The sequence below is a fragment of the Platalea leucorodia genome (assembly GCF_965183815.1).
Source record: "Platalea leucorodia genome assembly, chromosome: 9".
Taxonomy (NCBI): Eukaryota; Metazoa; Chordata; class Aves; order Pelecaniformes; family Threskiornithidae; genus Platalea; species Platalea leucorodia.
This window is the reverse complement of record NC_138831.1, coordinates 5,575,647-5,595,842: the sequence shown is the minus strand read 5'-3', so window position 1 is coordinate 5,595,842 and position 20,196 is coordinate 5,575,647. Positions and strand designations below refer to the sequence as shown.

The following is a 20,196-nucleotide window of genomic DNA, read 5'->3' as shown; positions in this document are numbered from 1 at the left end:
ATGCTCCTATATCTTACTACATTTGAATCAAATGAATATCAAGTTGTGATATAAAAACAACTTCAAAAAATACACAAAGTGATTTTTTTTTTTTAAAAAAGGATGAGAACATTTGTGGAAACCACACACTGTCGTGCACAGGAACAAGGCTCTGCCAAACGTCAATAACCACAGGATCGGTTGTAAGAGAGGCAGGGATAATGGTGAGCTTCTAAAATTTCAAACTATTTTTGTTCGGTTTTAATACTTCAGAAAAGGCTTATCTTCACTTATCTTAACAGTTACGCTGTTACACAATTTTACAATATTAAACACAGACACCTTTGGCTGCCAAAAGCCTACGGCTCTAGCTCAGACTTTCTTATTAATTCATGGACATTTGCCGTCCTTACATGTCAAAGGGAACTCTCTGTTCTAACTAGCTGTACAGAGAGAGAAAGTGAGAGTCAGCCCTGGTTTCATCTAGTTCTGCTCTTACTTTAATAAGTGTGGTCTTACTTCTGAGGCTATACACTACTTGTAAAATTTTACAAGGAAACACAGACAAGCATTTTTCTTTGTACTTTATCCAGCATCCTGACAATACTGACGACTTGGCAGAACGCCCAGAAGCTCACTGCAATGACATCTAACCACTGAATGGACTTCGAATGTATAAATAAAAATAAGCAGATTTAAAAAAAAAAAAAAAAAATCTAGAAGGCCTAGCATTCAGCAACTTGCAAATAATTTGAAAATGCATAGAGGACTATTGACCTTGTCATCATGCTTTCAGAAGGACCATAAAAATGCACAAGTCCAGCATAATTTGCTAGGAAAGACTTGCTTTTTTTTTTCCTTCCCCTGCCTATAAGGTACAGGTCTTTCCTAGCAAATTAGATTTTAATTCCTTTTTTTCCTGGAGAGGTTGAAGAGACTGGAATACAACACAAGAATTCCATTTATCCAACCACAATGTAAAAACCCAATCGTGTAATTGTTAGGCATTTAAAGAGTAGTTATCGCTCATACAACAAACCCAGTGTCGCACTGCGCTTCTGGTTTGCACCATTTAACAATATAGAAACGGTCTATTATCAGAGCACCTACAACAAACACATGCTTTCAGTTTAACAGAGTGGTCCATCCAGATCTGGAGCAGACACTTTACAAAGGATAACCAGCATCCTTCCCCAGCTGAAAAAAAAGTATAGTCCAGCACACAGTCCAGAGATGACTGCATTATGGGAAGACAGATGCCTACAAAGCTGCAGAACTTGGACTGAGAGGCAAAGATCCACTTAATATGCAATACAAAGGCACTAACAAAACATTATTAGCATTTTGGTGTGAAAGCTTTCCTCCTCCTTTTATTTTACCATAAGGATCAAAGTCTACTGTGAAAGCTTTGGATTTTCTAGTAAGGAACATTTTCTTAGAAAAAAGGTTCCGTGGTTTAAACAGTATGGTGAAACTGGAGATTAAAAAGTATCTTTATTCTTTACAACCAGCATATCTTACCAGTAACTAGAGTTCAATTCTTTATTATGCACTATAGTACGTACTGTAAATGCACTTCCGTACGTTTCTGAAAGTACCTGGCATATGCGCCCATTCAAGCTGTCTATCTATGAATTCAGAGGTCACTGTACTTCACTATATCATTCTATCATTTCAATTCTCAATATTAAGCCGCAAATTAGATTTTGTTCCCGCCTCAACTGCAGGGAAGCTATTGCTAAGAATACGCCTTGGAATTGAGAAAATTCTCTTCAAGATTTCCTTGGGAAAACAAGTTTAATTACCATGGCTAAGACTACAGCATTAGAGCAAAAACTTATCTTAAAACACGCAGCAATCAAAACAACACAGTTCTCTGCAACTTTACTATCGAAAGGCTTTGGTTGGGATTTGTACATGTAAGTCTCCGCTGTTTCATCCTACCCAGTAAGGGTGACAACAGCTCCATAAAACCCACTAAGGACACAGACGAGGACTTAGGGTCCTTCCCTTACATGTGGCAATCACTTCTGTAGGGCCCATGAATGGGCACCACAGACATACAACAAAAATGTGTTAAAAATACTACTTCCCATGCTGTCACACAGAAAGCCTTCCCATTATACTTCTCGTTCTTCAGCCTCCTGCTGGGATTTCTTTTTGCATCTAGAAGTGGTAGGGCAGACATTTTGAACTTCGACTGACAGCTCTGATTGACAGGACTTTATTTACTTGCAGGCAGAGCTGTAACACTTAATGTAAAATAGCTGTTGTGGGATGGTTATAAAAAGGGGAGAGAGACACAAATGATTAATTCTGACCTCAAGCTTAAATTAATATTGTGATACGCTGGAAAGCCCACAGAAAGCTTTTCAGCCTACTCATATTAAAACATAACAACCAACAGCATTTTCCAAATATTTTAAAACATGACTAATGCAAAGAAAAGGCAAACATTACATCAACACCATCCTGTGGTTTATATCGCAATACCTCCCATTTTTCTTTCCACTATTTTTAATTGGTACATTACTTGTGGAAGTCTGCACTGGTGAACACATTACATGTCAAGATCTGTGTGTCAGTCTTACCTTCAATCTGTTTCATGTTATCTGCGCTCAAACAGTGTTCCTTCTCTATTCTTCCGACTGAAAGGAACCCCTGTAACGACCCTGAACTCTGCCAATCCCTGTCGGAAATCTATGGAAGTTAATTTTGACAGAGTGAAAACATACTTGCCCCACTATTTTATACATGACTGAATTCACACATTAACTATTTCAGTGTCCCAATAAAACAGGTACTCCAAGGCAAGCTTATTCGCACAGGGTTATCCTGAAGAAATGTGTTGGTAGCATCTTTTCAGACTCATTGAAACAGCCGTTGGAAGGGATCTCTCTCCGAAGGTCATCCAGCCCAACCTTCCCCTTAAAGGGGAGACATTTGCAATGCTAGATTGGGGCTCACCTGGAAACCTCCCCGGGCGAAGACTGCACATCTCGCTGGCCAACCTGCTCCACTGCTGCACCGCCCACCCGGGGAAGAAGTTTTTCTTCATGCGCAACCTAAAGCTCACAAATATCTTGATATAATTTGAAGTGACTTCTGAAATCACACCTTTCCTATGTGCGATTGTCAGCACAACTCTGCCCTTGAGCAAACGCTAAGCACGAATGCGTCAGTGCAAGTTATGTACAAGTGTGACACACACCCCAATTACGTATTTCCAATACTACAGCTATATCAGCATATATCATGCAGACCAAGCTTCCTTCCAAATCTACCCACATAGTTCAAATAGCTTTGGAACACAAAAAACAGTTTTCAATTTTAAGAAGCTTTAAGATAAAAAGAAATTCAGGCTTTTATCCTACCATCTACATTTAGTCTCTCTTAGCTTCCACAGCTAGTTTAGCTTTCTCCTCATACAGCACCTTCTTTGGCTTTCAAGAACAGGCACATCTGTTAACACTTCCAGAGGCTCAGAAATGATACAGCTCGATCGCTGCTTTGTTATGCAGGTGACAGCATCTGAAAGCAACAAAGATCCTTCTAGCTGCAGCAATGATGTAAGCAGCGGATGGGTGAGGGGGAAGCAAGCGGTGGGGAGAGGAGGAGAAGCAGCAAGAAAAGTTCGCCAGTACAAACACCACCTTTGTTTATGCAAGTTTTAAGCGCTCCCAAGATAATATTGTTCTGCAAAATATGTGTTTTGTCAAGATCAAAGTCCTTGCACTCTACGCAAATCTGCATAATAGTTCAGCACTTAGCTCCCATAAGCCAGTAAAGCCTTTGCGAGAAATGCGTGCCATCCCAGTAGCTGAGAGAGCACTGTTACTGTTTTTCAAAAGAGCCAAGAGGCTGAAGCCTGAAGACCTTCAGACACACACAAGAGGAGGAAAAATTTTCATATTGGACATAAAAATTCTACATTTTATGTAAGGTAAATGCATTGTTAATATTTCTGTTATTGGAAGAAGTAGCAAAGATAGGCTCTGTCATATTCTCTTTGCAATTTTGGACAGCACCTTCTGTACTTCGGAGTGAAATCCTGTTCACTTGTCTTTACTTAGGAGGATACGTTACCTCCAACGGATCCTATGAAAGCCATTAATGAAAATCCACCCGAAGTACTACATGCAGAACAACTTTTCCAGTTATTTATTCAGATCAGTAATCTTGCACTACATTTAAGGCAGTGTTCTTTGCATTTGACTTTGCCAAAGCTTCAAACGTTTTGTAAGTCTGTCTCTCAAGGGACAGATGCACAGCCTCTTCTGGGAGCACCATGCCAGCTGGAAAGGTGACCACTTCCAGTGGCTTGTCATTCCCTCTTTGACAGCTGAGTTGCTAAAGCAGGCACTTCCAAAACCATGTAGTCGAGATGAACTTAGGAAGCTTAAACAGAGCTTATACATCGGTCTTTGCTGGCACGGCTCAACGTGATTTTCTGTACTTGGGAAAACAACTTCAAGTTTCCTCTCACTTCTGTTGCTGGATAGCTCAGAACTTTTTGGTTTAGAAATTGCACTTTGTTTCCCAAGTTAAAGATCTCACCATGTCAAAGCAGACGACAGATTCATACCTCGATCCAGCAAGTGGGAAACAGAACCTGCGCCCATTTGCGCTACCTGAACAATTTTCACATTTATGACAGTTGGAATGAAAAGCAACACTGACACCTGAAAAACAGTTAAGTCATCTGCAGGAAAATCAGCTGTTTCAGCCTTCAATTCACTAATGAGAACTGACTGAAATCAAGTGTAAATTTTTAGTTAAAAAGAATGTCACTGCACCAGCCCAAAACTCAGATCTCCGGTCTTAAAAGACTGGTCTTCCTCTTTGACTCTATGTGCCACACGAAAATCCCCAGCTGCAGGAGTGCCCACAGCAGTACCACCGCCTGACTTCGTTCTTCATTCTCAGAGAGGCATAACTGAGACACGACTTAAATGACTGGGATTTGAGCAAACAACGCCCCCTCAAATCTTTGTCAAATACCAACGCAGAATATTCAAACACACAACCGCTTACATGGCCATATATGTCAAATCAAGTGTAAGATTTTTTTCAGTTGAGAAATATTTAGAAATAATGAATTTAGGTGGCAAAGAATGGATTTTCTGTTCTGGAAACAGCTTCCAATTTCATTTAGAAGTTAAAAGGAAGTTAAAATAAAATCAACTCGGTTCTTCATGGGCAGAGTTATTCTGCGTTACAGATTAACTACGAAGATACAAAGTCACTCAGCATGGCTGTGCCAAACCAGCTCAGTCCAGCAAGGATTACAGGTTCAGGCGCGGCTCCGCACATGGTCCCAAAGCCTGCTCAGCCTGGAAAGCTGCACAGATCATTTTGTCAGGCAGAGAAGCCTATGAGACACTGATAAGCCCATGAGGCCCTAAAATCCTGCGCTGTTTCACCCAGCTCGGCGAAAATCCAGCGTTGCCTCTCTGTACTACTGTACGTACGCAGCAGCAGGTGAAAACGCTCACCTGGCTTACCCAAAGCTTTGCTTATACCCCTAATTCAACCTGAAAATGCCCACCTCTGGTGCGGATGTTACTGGCATTTCTCAAGGCCCACTACTTTAACAGAGTAATAAAACTGAGGTCGCAGGCAGAGCTCGAAAGGACCCACTCTCCTTCAAACCTACCCCAAGGCACAATTCTGGAGAGATGTTTTTGCCCAGGGAGTTTGGGGCATTTAAGAGAACTGGAGGATGTATTACAGTGCTTGCTATCCTTGCCTTTAGAAACCTTTGCTCACCATCCCCTCAGTATGATTCCGTACTTTCCAGCAGTATTACCTAAATCAGACTTCTCCAGCTTGTTTTCTTTCCATCGAGACAGAAATGCAACGGTTCCAGTGGCAATGGCGTGTGGTAAAACTAACGCCAGTGTCACACGCTCCTACTTCGTACTACATTTCAGTCATGAGTTCAGAACAGACTGCATAATCAATTATAAACGCCACCTTTTACGATAATGTGTTTTTCTTCTTTGCAGGAAATCCAACTCTACATGCACAGACATCTTTTCTCCCAAGATGGATAAGTACAGGCAATATAATAAGCCCTTTAAAATGATGACAATTGGCTGACAACTATTTCCATACGTACATTTGTTTTATATATTCTGAATGCATTTTTCAAATATTTTTACTAAATTCATATAGATTTATAAAAATCTGGTTTTAAGTCTTTATTTAAAAGGCTTTATCATCAGATACAGAGTAAAACAATTTAGGCAATGCATTACAGCAGAACGGCCATTAAAATCATAGAGCCACAAATTAATTTTTTTTTTCCACTACAGGAAGATTTGACAAAGTATTTAAAATTACATTTCCGTAGGGGCAAACAAGAACTTCCATGATGAAAGACCTAGAATAATAAACGGAAAGTAAATAATCACCGTCTCTTTTAGATTTATATCTTTACGTACATATAATGAAAGCATTACATGCAGACAATACTGCTTCAACTAGATTTTAAAGACACACATAAAGTACTTAACTTATGATACAGTGCATCCTCCTTAGTTATTATTTCTAGGTAGGCTTTGTTCAGGGTTTGGTTTTCTGTTTTGTTTTGCTTAACTCCTTCTGCAACACAGAATACCTAGCATGCCAACTGCCCCAGGGTAAGTGGCAGGCCTTGCTTTGCCACAGCCATCCCAGACCGCGCAGGGGCACACAGCGCCAGACAAATACCAGACCAAAGGCTCCTCAGCACGCTGGAGAACCTGCTCCTGGGATCTGTTATGGAAAGACATTTCCTTGCAAAGCAAGAGGCAAATGGGGGCGGGGGGGAATCCCACTGAACTGCGTGGAAGCTTCAGAAGACAAACCTCAGCCTGTATCTCTTTATTTAAATCCTCCTCCAACTCAGGAGCAGTTAAAACAAAAAACTTGTGCTAATGCAGGACTGGGGATAGAATTCTCTCAGGTTCTTCTCTTGCCTCTTTGGTATAACCAGATGAACATGACATTTGCCTTTTTTCCTTCCTTTTTTTTTTTTTTTTTAATTAAACCAACTGCTATTTATCATTGTATTTGCTTTATGTAGTTGCCTGTTGAACTACATAGAGGCACAACTTTTACTTAATGCCTTTATGTATGAGTTATGCAGAGTGCTTTAGTTTATCCTTCCACTGTACATGCTTGCAAGTGGTTAAAGGGCCATACCCTCACTCACAGAATTCAGGTGCTGGAGAACAATAATAATAAAGTCATGAGGCTACTTTGTTTCATAGAATAAAACACTGGCAAAAATAACTGAGTAAAATGCTTCCAGATTGTCTAAATACGCATTTGTGCGTACACTCCGATAATTCTACGTAACTCCTAGACCGTAATTTTTGATAATTTGAAATCCTACGATTTACAGGAGACTTATTGTGAAAGCACTCTGTAGATAAAATATAGCACTCTGCAAGTAGTCTCCCTGCTGTACAGCTGGAGAAGCCAAGGGACAGGACTACCTGATTTCACAGAAATCATCTGCTAACTCAGCCACAACTAGGGCTCCTGCGCTTTTGGCTTCCATGTCTCCATTCGTAACAGTAGAGCCCAGCATCCCATCAGACACTGGTGTGCTCTGGACCTTGCGGTACAAGGCGAGTCTGCATGAAAAATAAAAACAACAAAAAGCTTTCCATCATGGTAGAGACTAATTAAAAATAGGAAAGCTTTCCATGTGGCAGTATCGAAGGAGTTCACAGCTCTGACATGGTAACAACCAAACCCAAAATACTGCTCCTTCAATCTTTAACAGTAATTTAAAATTTGCCACTTCTGTTTCCAACTCCCTTTACCACATTTAAACAAAAATCTTAAAATGGCAGCAGGGTATTTTAGAGTTAGACATTATTATTCCACGTGGTGCAGCCTGAGAAATTCAAATGAAGCAAGCTTTATTCTTGCAAGGTAAGAAATCAGAAGACTGAAATGGATAAACACGCTGCTGACCTTGTTCAAGCCTTCTAAGAGAGCCTTACCGATGAGATAGTCATCCATAAAAAAAGGTCTCCTGGAAAACATGATGCTACTACTATTTCAGAGCACCCAGATTCACAATTGTAGAAGTAAGCCTTCTGCTTTACTGATCTTCTGTTTTAGCCCATCACATAAATCTTACCACATTTCTGAATGGTTACGTAAGCAAGGCAGATAAAACCAGAAGTTAAGCACCAAAAATGTTTACGTGCCTGATAAACACAGTGATACTTTATCTCAGTTAAAATCAGCATGGAGAATGTTCATTTTACATTCAGTTTACATCAAAACACCACAAGTTCCAAGAAATGGCTCAAATATATACCTTCCCAAAAAAAAGGCATGTATCTTACAGGCTTTTAGTTGCAAACAGTAGATAGAAAAGATAAGCTAGCTGAAGAATAAAACAGAAAAAGTGTTTTTCCAGTCTACAAATAAGAAATTCTCTTCCAGTTTCCAGACCAAGGCATTTTTTGTTTTTATACTTGCAGTTCTGGTATGTGAATTGCTAAACCTGCCATAAGGCACATAATATTTTAAAAGAACCACCAGCATCTTGGGAAAAGTGCACTGAAGCACTTGTGTGTGAGAGCAGAGCAGATATTCTGCAATGACAATTACCCACATCATTCTGACATCTGTCGTGACAGAGAAGCGAAGGATGTCAAAGCGTTAGAAGGCATGACTGAAATTAATGGTTCGGCAACTTAGATATGATTTGTAAAGATTTCTAGAGAATGTCCAACTAGATTAAAAATCGCATTACCCCTAGCGGAACAAGTATTGCCTATTTACCTGCAGCAACAGGGAACAGCAACAGGGACGGCTGCGACACAAAAGGATTGCGTGCAGAGTCCTGATGTGGAAGCCCGCAGGTCCCCGTGCTGTGAAACGACTGCTTCCTGCCCTGGCAGGCGGGCAAAGCGGGAATGTGGAAACCTCCTGCCTCAGCCCTGGATGAAAAACCCATCCGCTACCCCCATTTCTGTGCAGCTGCAGGGTAACTCAGAGGCCCTGGTGACTGCTAGTAACGGGGAAGGCAGAACTGTTTGACTTGATGCGACTCGTCTTCAGGATGAGTCAACTCTCGACTTCAGTGGCTCACTGAACAAATGGATTGCATTTACGGGAAACACACAGTTGAAGTAGTCTGGCAAAAGACTAGTATTCGGCAGAACTTCATCAGTTGTGTGCTTTATTTATAACCTCTTAGTTCTGTGTTTTTCTGTTACAGAAGATTAGTGAGTTTAAGAAGATTACACTCCTTCCTATCCTGAATTTTGAAGACATGGGAAAAACATACATTCGACACGCTAACCTGAATCAGGGAAGTGCTTCAGGCAGCCAAGTACCCAGGCACAAGCCATCTCCCAAAGTCCAGCCTTGATTTAAGTCTCTCTTTAAATGAGAGCACTGTAATAGTGCTCGCAGCAATTCCTGGGATTGCTTTACACCCCTTCTATTCCCTGCAGCTAGCTTTTCAGCATGCTGACTACAGCTTTGCATTATCTGGGGTACACGCAGCCTCATCAAGGTGTCCTGGTGCTAAAAAGGACTGAGTGAAGTTTCTGAAAATGCAGGGCATATCCTTTCATGTTTAAATCAGGTATGCTTAAACTTTTCTTTTCTACGTGGACTGTTCAATCCATTTCACATTTAATCTGAAGTTACAGCAACCTAAACTTGCCAAGAGTGTATTAATCAGTGTAAAAGCATAACATCTATGACTTTGTCTAAAACTTTACATTAAAAAAGGGATAAAGTGCTGCCTTATTTATTCACAAGAAAAAACGCAAAGCGCATCTAACTCCCGAGGTCACTCCACATATATGCATCACAGCACCATGTTTTGCACTAAGTATAAAACTGCCTTTTTAGCCTGCATCGTGACATGCATTTTGAGATTTCCTCCAGTGTGTCTGCTACAACAAACCATGTGGGAATATTTTCATTTGGGCTTTAATTCACATGTTAAAAACCAGCTTGGGTTCAAAATAAAAGGGAAAAAAAGGCAATTCACCTCTTTTCCATCTCACCTCAAAAAAAGAAAATTAAATACCAACCCATCAAACAGTGAGAGAATGAAATTTTATAAAAAAAATCAGCTGAAGGCTGGTATTTTCAGAAGTATTTATGTATCTAAAGATATGGACTGACATTTATTTAGGCTTTTCAAAGATCTTTAATGTAAAAGAATGAATGAAAGTTAATCACCTGCACCCTTCACCACCTGAACACCTTTGAAAAACTGGTCCTTACTGCATTAATTGTTTAATAAATGTGCATAGCTACACCTTATTCTCCCGATTAATAAGGAGGACTAATTCAAGTTAAAATATTTGACTTCAGATGAACAACTCTTAATCGTTATGAAACACTACAAGCATGAACAATTATTTAGAAAGAACAAATAAAAAAAGAGGAAAACTGAATGAATTCTACTCCACTGTAGCGCTTATGTTCACTTATATTTGCACTGAGCAGATTGAATCACATTTCTTCCGACCAGGTATTGCACTGACTTAAGTTTTAAATACGGATGCTCATTGGGTGTTGCATTTTTCTTCATGTCATTAAAAAAAAACTCTAGCAATTATAAGCAGAATTATTCACAACAGTGTGAAATCCAAGTAATTGTGAAGTCACGACTGTTAATTTCCAAAAATAAGCTTTTCATTATTCATTGAATGCCAATTACATGCCAAGAATTTTTAAATAAGTCCCAATATTGCAAACAGAGAAAACAAGCTTTTTTGTTGTTGTTAACGAATAATGATTCAGGCACTTTCTTACAGGAGAGCACCCACACAATTTATCACCACTTTCATCTGTCATCCCACATACTTGGCTTTTGCTCGTATCAACATTTTTCAAAATGAATTATTTTCACTCTAGTTATGGTATCAGTTTTGCAATCATTAGGGCTAGCAAAAAATGATAGAAGCATCAGGTTACTGAAATAGGAAAGCTGTTTGTGTCATTCGTAAAAACGTGAATTTTTGCACTCAAAAGTCTCTTACAATTTATCATCTGCCTGAAAACCTTTCTGCAGAAGTTATTATGCTATTAGTTTTGTAAGACGGTGAATAATTAATATAGAAATTCATGAAATATCTGGAAGAGAAGAAACCAGATCATGATTTTCAAGTCATCCTCTGATAATCAGGTAGTCAGGTAAGTAGAAAGCAAAGAGAACGTCACAGAGAAAGTTAGTCACTCAGTCTTCTTCCCTTGATGATTTGAAGTGATGAGATTTTATCACTGAAGTAGCAGATAGTATCCTGCAAGAGCAAATACTTAAAACAACCTCCCAAAAGAAGTGTTGCCTCTTGCTTCATTGCTACTATTGAGATGTCCTAATTTAACAGGATCCCAAAACAGTATTCTTTACCAAATAGTAATGTGCTTCATGGCAATAATATAAAAGCTTTCTTAGAAATTTTTTTTTTTAAAGCTGTCATTTTAAAAGGCTAAAAGCTACTAAAAAGATTTTACTATGTGTAATATTATCATTTCCTGACATCTCAACTTGCCAGGGTGTGAAGAAAATGCTGTATCTCACTAGAAAGCCCAGAGAGATATCAGACTTCAACAACATATCTACTTTATGAGGTGACTGCTCATCTTTGGTAGGAGCCAGAAGAATGAAGTGTTCAAGGTAAAGAGTCCCCCATTGTCAAAATGGAGAAGAACCAGAGAGTTCGAAGAACCAACGGTCATACAGGCCTCTTATGGAAGTTTATCTTATGAGGAAAGAAAAAGACAGAAACTGTCAGGGAACATTGATTTACACATTATCCAAATACAAAATTCTATACCTACACCCTCTAAAACCAGCATGTTAAAATGTTAGATGAAGATGGGAGGGGGGGGGGAACCACAAAAACACCATACTGTCATATCAGATTGCTAGAGAGAAGAGAAACTTTGAAAATACTGATTCCAAACCCAACATATGTTGGGGACAATGTTAAATGTTTATGTTCGCTATACACAGGAAAACAGGATTCAGTAACATTCAAACAAGTTATCCTCTACATATGTAAACACTTATTCAGTCATATCTTAGGAGAGGGCTTAGCACCTGATTCCAGGGACAGCAGGTTTGATCCTTCTCACTTCTCTGAGTCTCGGCTGAAAGCTGCCCTACCAGAGGGACTAAACTGAAGCAATTCTTGTTCATTTGATTACTTTTTATATTAGCATGAAAATAGTCACAGATCCTGACAGTCATGTTATATTGCTGGTGTAAAAATATTAGGGAAATAACTATCATATATTGCTTCCCTAGATGATATAATTCCATTATTCCGCTTATATAGCTGTTGAATGTGGAAACTGTAATCTCATTCCTATCCCAGGGAGGCCAAAAGAAGACTGAGGAGGGAGTACAGGCATATGCAAGAGAGAAATTATACCAGGTCACTCAGATAAACAGAAATAATTGGAGGAAACAGATGAGAACCTTCTGTCACGTGTCTATGGTATGGGTGTCATATTTTGTCAGATTTTTTCCTATCCCATGAAGAAGTCAACAAGTCTGCTGGAGAGTGGGTGTTCTGTGGAATGAATCAAAGGTGTCTAGAAATGGCAATACAGAAATCTAGCAAAAAACTTTACTTTTCTGAAACATGCTAAAACTAAAAGAAGAGAAACTATGTCCAAGTGAGACTGTAGTAGGCGTCACACTCTTCATTCCAAAACCACAATTAACTTTCATTCATATACTTCCAGGAGCAAAATTCTCCTCAATGTTGCATATCGGTTGTTATAGCGGGACAAATATCAATGCTCTCTTCCCTCTAGTTCCGAAATATTATTGCTTGAGAAAGGAGGTATCACTGATTTCTCCCACCTCCCTGCACCCTGCAGTCACTCACCATGGGCTGGGATCCTCACCGGTATTCTCTGCAGTCTCTTTCACTACAGCAAAGGAAGTGACTAACAACATCAAGTTTCTCAGGAGCCCCTATGCTTGGAGGAAGATCAAGAAACTTAATCAAGCAAGTATGAATTTCAACACAGTCCAACTCTCGGGAGGAAGGAATCTGTATGGTTTTCAGGCTATCCAAACCAAGCCTGGGCAGACTGAGTCAGTCAGCAAGCTGTGTAACGTGAGTTAGGCTAAAAGAAGGCTCGGACATTGCTAATTCACTTAAAGCAGCAGCAAGACGAGTGTTCTGTTGGGCAATTACCACTGAAATTGCCCATGGCACCACAGTCTATGGCATCCTATAGCTAGGACCTAGCTAGGATCCTATAGCTAAAAACTCCTATAGCTAGGAGATTTTAAAATTAGTGGGTTGGGTTTTTTTTTTCTTTTTAGTTTCTACATAGGGATAGCTTATGATTTTGCCAACAGAGGATTATTTTAATCAAATCAGCCACCAGCTTGTATACAAATTAGAACTGACCGACACAATGCTTGGGGTTTGTGCGCATGCCATGGAACCTCAACACGTTACATGGCCAAACATGCTATACACGAGTACTCTATTCATTAGATAAATTTCTAGGGGAACATCAAGCTCTCATTTCTCTTTCTCCCTCCTAGCATTTCCTGGAAAAGGCTGTTTCTCTTCATGAGAACACTACTTTACCACTCTGCGCTGCTATAAATAACGCCATGACCATGATTAGATAAGTCCCCCTTTTCCAGGATGACCCTCCTGCGCAGTCTATAGAGTTTCTCGCTATCCCACCCCTGCTTTGCTGGCTGAATCTCTGACCGGCACACAAAGCCATGTTTCTCTGGTCAAGAAGCAAACGCGATTCCCTGCAGAGGCTTTATAGCTGTCGAACCGTTTGGAAGAGTTTAATGCCAAGCAAGCCAACACTATCCCTCCCCCTCAGGGAACACATCAGCCTAGAAGATGAATAAGTAGCAAACGTTGCAGAAATGGGGAGCATAAGTGAGCGGAATGAATCCCCGTGTTCTCAGTACCACAGGGTGAGAAAGAAGTAGTAGTATGTGAGAATGTGCTACTATCACTTACGGGATATGAAAGCAGTATCATCACTTTTGGTCAATGATTTGAGAAACGTAGAAATAAAATTCATTCTTCTTTTGGACAAAAAGAATATAAACAAGACATGTTTTAATGTACAAGGTCAGCTTGACCTTTCTAATAGATTACCGTTTGTCAAGCAATTTCTTAAATCCTGATTTCTTGAAGTATTTTACTGAGGTACTGCATAAGCTGGAAGTAAAATAAAATAATCTGCTCAAAGTTTTCAAAAAGTGCAAAAATAAACTTCCTGACCAATTCTTGCCACATATCAGAAAACTCATATTATGACTAAGTCTTAAAGAATGACAGCTAAATATTTACAATCATTCAAGCAATATTTGCCAGTACAGTCAAGAGCCCCAGGTTTAGATGCTTTATAACCAAAAATAAACATGAAAACGAAAATTTAGTAATCGTTACAACAGTTTTTTTTCTATGGGTTTATGTATCCTTAGAATTTGCATTAGTGCACCAAGGGAATCATGAACATCCTGTTATCTTTAGGCAGCTAATCCCAACTAACCAGGAGTAAACACTCCAAATTTAATATTGAGGACATTAATAAAGCAGTTTAAAAGAGATTCTGTAACTGCTATGTGTAAGAGAGGGTCATAAGCAATTGTTAGTCTCCAAGAACGTATATCTAGCTGAATCATTTACCAGAACAATTATTAACCTGTCCTAAACTGTATGTATAATGTAGACAATTACTTTATAATCTTTTCCTTTAATTAGAATTATATTTTTTCTCATTTTCATTCTTGACCTACTGAACAATGAGAGCAATGCCATAATTCCCTAGACAGCCAAATGCTTAAAAGAAAATTCTTGCTTGAATTTTGTCTTTTCTTCAGTATGTCCAACGTTAGTTTTTAAATTCTTCTCCTATTTTGTTCTTCCAGAGTACAGTAAATCTACAATTTTGTGCATGCAAATCTTGATACCAGCAAACAATTTAGCTCTGCTCTTCACTCCCCTTACAAACGTACACTGCACTGGAAACATGACAATAGCCGGTAGGACTGCCAAGGTTCAACACGGACTAGCAGAAAGTTCTTCTGAATAGAAGACCAGAAAAGAACACACTAAATGCAATTACAAGAAGAAGGAGAAAAAAGAAAAAAAAAAAAAAAAGGGCGTGTCAGCTTTTCTTCTCCATGGTTTGTTCTGCTTTACTTAATTAGTTAAAAACAGATACAGTTAGAATAATCCATAATGCAATATTGGTTTGTTATTTGTTGTTGTTTGTTGGTTTATAAAGAAAAAAGAAATCTTATAAGAATTGCAGAATGAAAAGTTTCTTAAAACCTAACACATCTAACAAGGAAATCAAATCAAATTCAGAGCACCAAAACCAACAAATCAGTCATTCATTTTATGCAAGGGATTATCAAATGTGGTTACCTACGATAGCAGGGGGCTGAGTTCAATACCCCAGGAGAACCCTGCCAGTCTCGCTCCTATTTGGGTAACTTCTTGACAGACACAGCAGGTATGGAGTGCAAAAAAACCCCAAACAACTCCCTCCCCACCCCAAATCAGTATGTTTCTGTACTTTTCCTGCCAAGAGAAGGAAAATGGGGTCTCCCTGCACATGTATGGATGCTGTTTGCATCTCTCTCACATTTTAACAAATCCCACACTGATCACGACCTCTACAGTGTATATATAGAAAGTAGAAATTTTTTTTATTGTGAAAAGTATTTAACACACAGTAGTAAAATACACATGTTCTATTCATGTTTGTCTCCATGAGAATTCTAACATGTACTGTAAGCTCTGAATTATTCTAGCTATTCTTGGAGCAGCAGTGTCATTAAGCAGCTAAACAGTCCCCCTTAATCTAATTGCATAAGTTAGCAATTCAATTTTACATTTGCTGTTCAGTTGTTCACATTAACCTTTAGACCCCTTCATTGAAGGAACCTGGTTTTTAACTAAGAGCAGCTCAATGCTATGAGAGCACCAATATTATATTTCAGTACTGAAGATTCAAAGAGATTACAACTACCCTCTGATTAAGGCTCAACTTTTTAACTTCAGGAATATTTCAGCCTTTATTTAAATTTAAATCTGAGATGTATTCACTTCTCATTTGTAAGATTTTACTCCATCAGCAGGTTCCAGGATGGATTAGTTTAATTAGCAGAGAAATTAAAATGTCTTAGACTCTCCAGATTAAGATACTCTACAATGTATGGCTTCCAATATTTACTACGAGAGTATCAAACTCCATCATTCAAGATACAGTTTTGTCTTGCCTAAATTTCTCATGTAATAATATACCAAAACTACCAGCACTGTCCATTTTTAAGAGTTATGAAGTTCTCATTATACTCACAATTACTTATATGTAGCGGCGTAAATACACAGTCATACCCTTAACGATACCCAGGCAACTAGCAGTAAAGCAACTGAACTGCATGGGTATAAGGACATTCTGCACATAAAATTAAACATGTCTTTATCTCATATATATTTGCATACCATATATATATTATCAACAATGCCCCACCATAACCACCATATCATACCAAAGAACATGTCAGATCATCACAAGCTACAAACTGAGTAGACTTGAACTGAAAACTAGAAAGAACACACTGGCATTTTTATAAAGATATTTTTCAAATCAGAACTATAACGACTTTCTAGAGCAGCTAAATGTTAAAATTAAATATTTGAAGGAAAAAAAGTAACATATGCAAAGCAATCCACACTGCACCTTGAATGAAAAAATAACACGATACCTTCTCATCTACACATAACATTTTGTTCATGTGACACTGTTCAAAAACAACTTTAAAAAAGAATTTGTTGGGAACAACAGCTACTCATTAAAGCATTTAATATTGCTTAAGACAAAAAACAACAAATAAACAAGTATAATCTGCATCTCCAGAACAAGTGAACAGCCACAAATACAACAACTTTAAATATCAGTTGCGCAAGCAAGGGGCTAAAACAACACAAAGAGGGGACACCCCCCGCCCCCATATTTCTGTATTCTAACCAGAGATAAAATTCTTAGCAACATGGAAGATTAGGAGATGTGTTCCAGCAGAAAGGAGCTGCCACTTTTTCAATTCACTGCAAAGCAAGCCTTTGCCATAATTACTATGTTGCATAAAAGTTCTGCGAAGTTTTTCTGGACTGAGTCATTACAACTGCTGAAGTGGCTTCAATCGTCTGTGATCACCCACAGAACTGCTTTCTAAACTACTCTCTGTGTTGCCCATTGGTTTCTACAGTGAATTAAGAACCAATTCTTATTATTTCAAATAAAAATACTCCAAGAACTATGAGAAATAAGGCAGTGATGAAGAGTAAGGTCATTTTTAATGTAATTCCTTGAGTCAAATAACACATTTCAAAACTTTTTCAGAAACATTAAATTCTTAAAAGGAAACCATACCTGATACTCTTCTGTTGTATCGGTTAACAACTGGAGCTGCAAAATAAACAAATCAAAATTAAAAATGCTATTTATTATTACAAATTCAAAGTAATCATCTTGAATTATCACGATGTATTTTTTACTACACTAATCCCATACAAATCTCTCTTAAAAAAAAAAAAAAAAAACCACAACAAACCTTCAATATAAAGCTTTCATCTACTTACTTGCCATCCACTAAGTGTTTATTCAAAGTTAAAACTTGATATTCCAGAAGACCATTACATGCTAAGATGGAGGGTAAGCAGTTTTGGGGTTTTTTTCCCCAGTTCTGAAAAAATACACCTCTACAGAGGATACCCAATCTTAACCTATCACCAATTCCCAGCCCACTTCACTTAGCATTATTACAAAACATTCAAGCCCTTTAAGTTAGCTATACCTACTTAACATGGATCAAAAGCTGATGGAACTTAGTAGCTACACCACTCTGCACTCCTACACAACACAAGCAATGTAACTGTTCAGGCAGCGCTCCCGTACTAACTCCAGCCATCTATCCTGGACCAAAGCTATCTTCTCAAAGGCATACATTTAAATTGAAAAATTTTGAGGTGGAGGATCCATTGTTTCATTGCTTCTTTGGCGACGCCGTTAGGTATACAAAGTATTTAAACTTTATCTCTAATTTGGGATGAACTTCCTGACTTTCGCCATTCATGCACATTTCGACATTAAGCCAGCCTTTAGTAAACAGTGTTCTTTCCCCCCTTCGCCATAACGAAGTTACTGTCTTTGTGAGTTGCTTCAGTCTCAGCACAAAAAAAAAAAAAAAACCAAAAAAAAAACCAAAACCAATCGACCTGTAAAACTTCACCCAGAACAACGCACCCACAACACCATGCTCCCCTTCACCACTAACAACCGAAGTACTTTTATTGTGAATGCTCCGTGCTTTCCCATTCCTCTTCCCCTCAACTGATAACTGCATTTTTCCTGATACGACCAGCGACCTTTCTACTCCATTCTTTAAACGTTTAAGAATTAGATGAGCCTTTATACTACATCAAAGCACATGCATCACAGAGCCAGATTTATTAAACACATGCTACCAAAATCTTAATGATCCCGTCATTTCTTACAAGTTAGAAACTTTTGACTATCTCAGCACCACCAGAACATGAAGAACAATGCTGTCTTAAGCAAATACACAAGAACTCCGCTTGTTTTGAGCATTTACAACCACCCTGCATCTATATTAAAACACATAACTGAGAATAATACCAGAAAAAAAATCAAAATTATTGTGTATTCTTTTGTAATGATAAAGGAAATCAGAAGAAAGAAGAGGTTGAGGGGGAAAATAATCAGGCTAACTCCGCAGAGTTTTCAGCCAAATCTATCAACAAGGAGATAATACTCAGCTTAACAAGAAGCTAAGGATTAAAAGCAAGATTATTTTGAATTTTCCAATTTAGATCAAGACCTGAACTTCTATAACACGGCATAATCCTTTTAAAAATAACATTGACACAGTGTTTCATACATCAAGCTTGAAGAGGTTCAGAACACTGAATGATAAACCTGAGAATTCAAGAAACTTTATTTTCAAACCTTTAAGCAATTTTTGACAGCAGCAACCCTTCCTGCAAATAAGGGGGCAGCATGTATTTCACTCGCCAAAGGACACCATGGATGCAAGAAGTTTGTATTACCTTAAGGGGAGACAGACATTTGGAACAGAGATCCATTCTGGTTTGTTAAACAAACAACAAACGCATGCAACTCCCTGAACTGAAAATGAAAATGTTCATACATTTTGCCCTGTTCTTAACTTTTCCACGCGGGCCTGCCTGTGGCCACCAGTGCGACAGAGTACTGCTCTAGACATTCATTCGCCCTGCAACAGTACATTCATTCTTATCTCTGGTTTATTGAGCTAGTTTAACTGAGTAACTACTCAAAGTTGGGAAGCAAATTCGGATCTTAAGAAACAAGAAAACTCACTACTACTTATCTAAAGACACAGACAAATGCCTACCAGTTCTGAGATACTGAAGAACAAGAGGGCCAAAACCAATTAGTTCAGTTCCCACTACAGAGTGATTTATTACAAGAGACATACTGAATTCAAAACATAACTTGATTAAGTTTTCAGTAAAAGCACCTCATCTAGGTCATACCAGCTTCAATTAAATGATTAACTAATCTCATATATGGATTCAGATACTTTTAATCAACACCGTTAGTAAGTAAATACATGAGTTTATTTCAGGCACTGTCTTGCACATGCAGACTTTCTCCTCCACCTTTTGACTACTACCCCCATTTCTTACTCATGTTTAAGAATAACACTTTAATGTCTTTGAACAGAACTAACACTACAGAAAACTCTGACATCTTTTGGGTACCACAGAAAAAAAATCCACTTTTCAAAGACTATGGCTTCTTTTAAAATCTTGATTATTTTATCCGATAGCAGGGTTCAGCGTCATCAAAACAGCATCAAGTTTTTCACAGTGTTAAAAACAAGAAAAAATCATAACCTTTTAAGGACAGTTAAGAGAGCACTATTATTCTGCCTCCACAAAGCTTTTAAGATTAAAATGATAGTTTGCTTTTCTTACACCAGTGACAGTTTTAACATGTATAAAATTTCAGGTTCACTTTTATATGTTGTCAGAAGATGACTATTTTTATGCTAAAGAGATAAAATCTGACATTTCCTACTACAGCAGATTAGCATTTTCTTTTGTTCTGCCTTACCAATGGAAAGCTCCCTTTGTTTATGACTATTTTCTGTATTGCACG

The 20,196-nt window shown here is 38.4% G+C and overlaps 1 protein-coding gene across 1 annotated transcript in view; it reads right to left on the bottom strand.

Annotated features, from left to right (window-relative positions):
- The window catches only part of PRKAR2A (protein kinase cAMP-dependent type II regulatory subunit alpha), a 70,631-nt gene that overhangs the window by 25,756 nt on the left and 24,679 nt on the right, over positions 1 to 20,196 (bottom strand). The window contains exon 2 of the mRNA XM_082322090.1: positions 17,404 to 17,439. Within this exon, the coding sequence (XP_082178216.1) occupies positions 17,404 to 17,439 (36 nt within the window). The remainder of the gene's footprint in view (positions 1 to 17,403; positions 17,440 to 20,196) is intronic.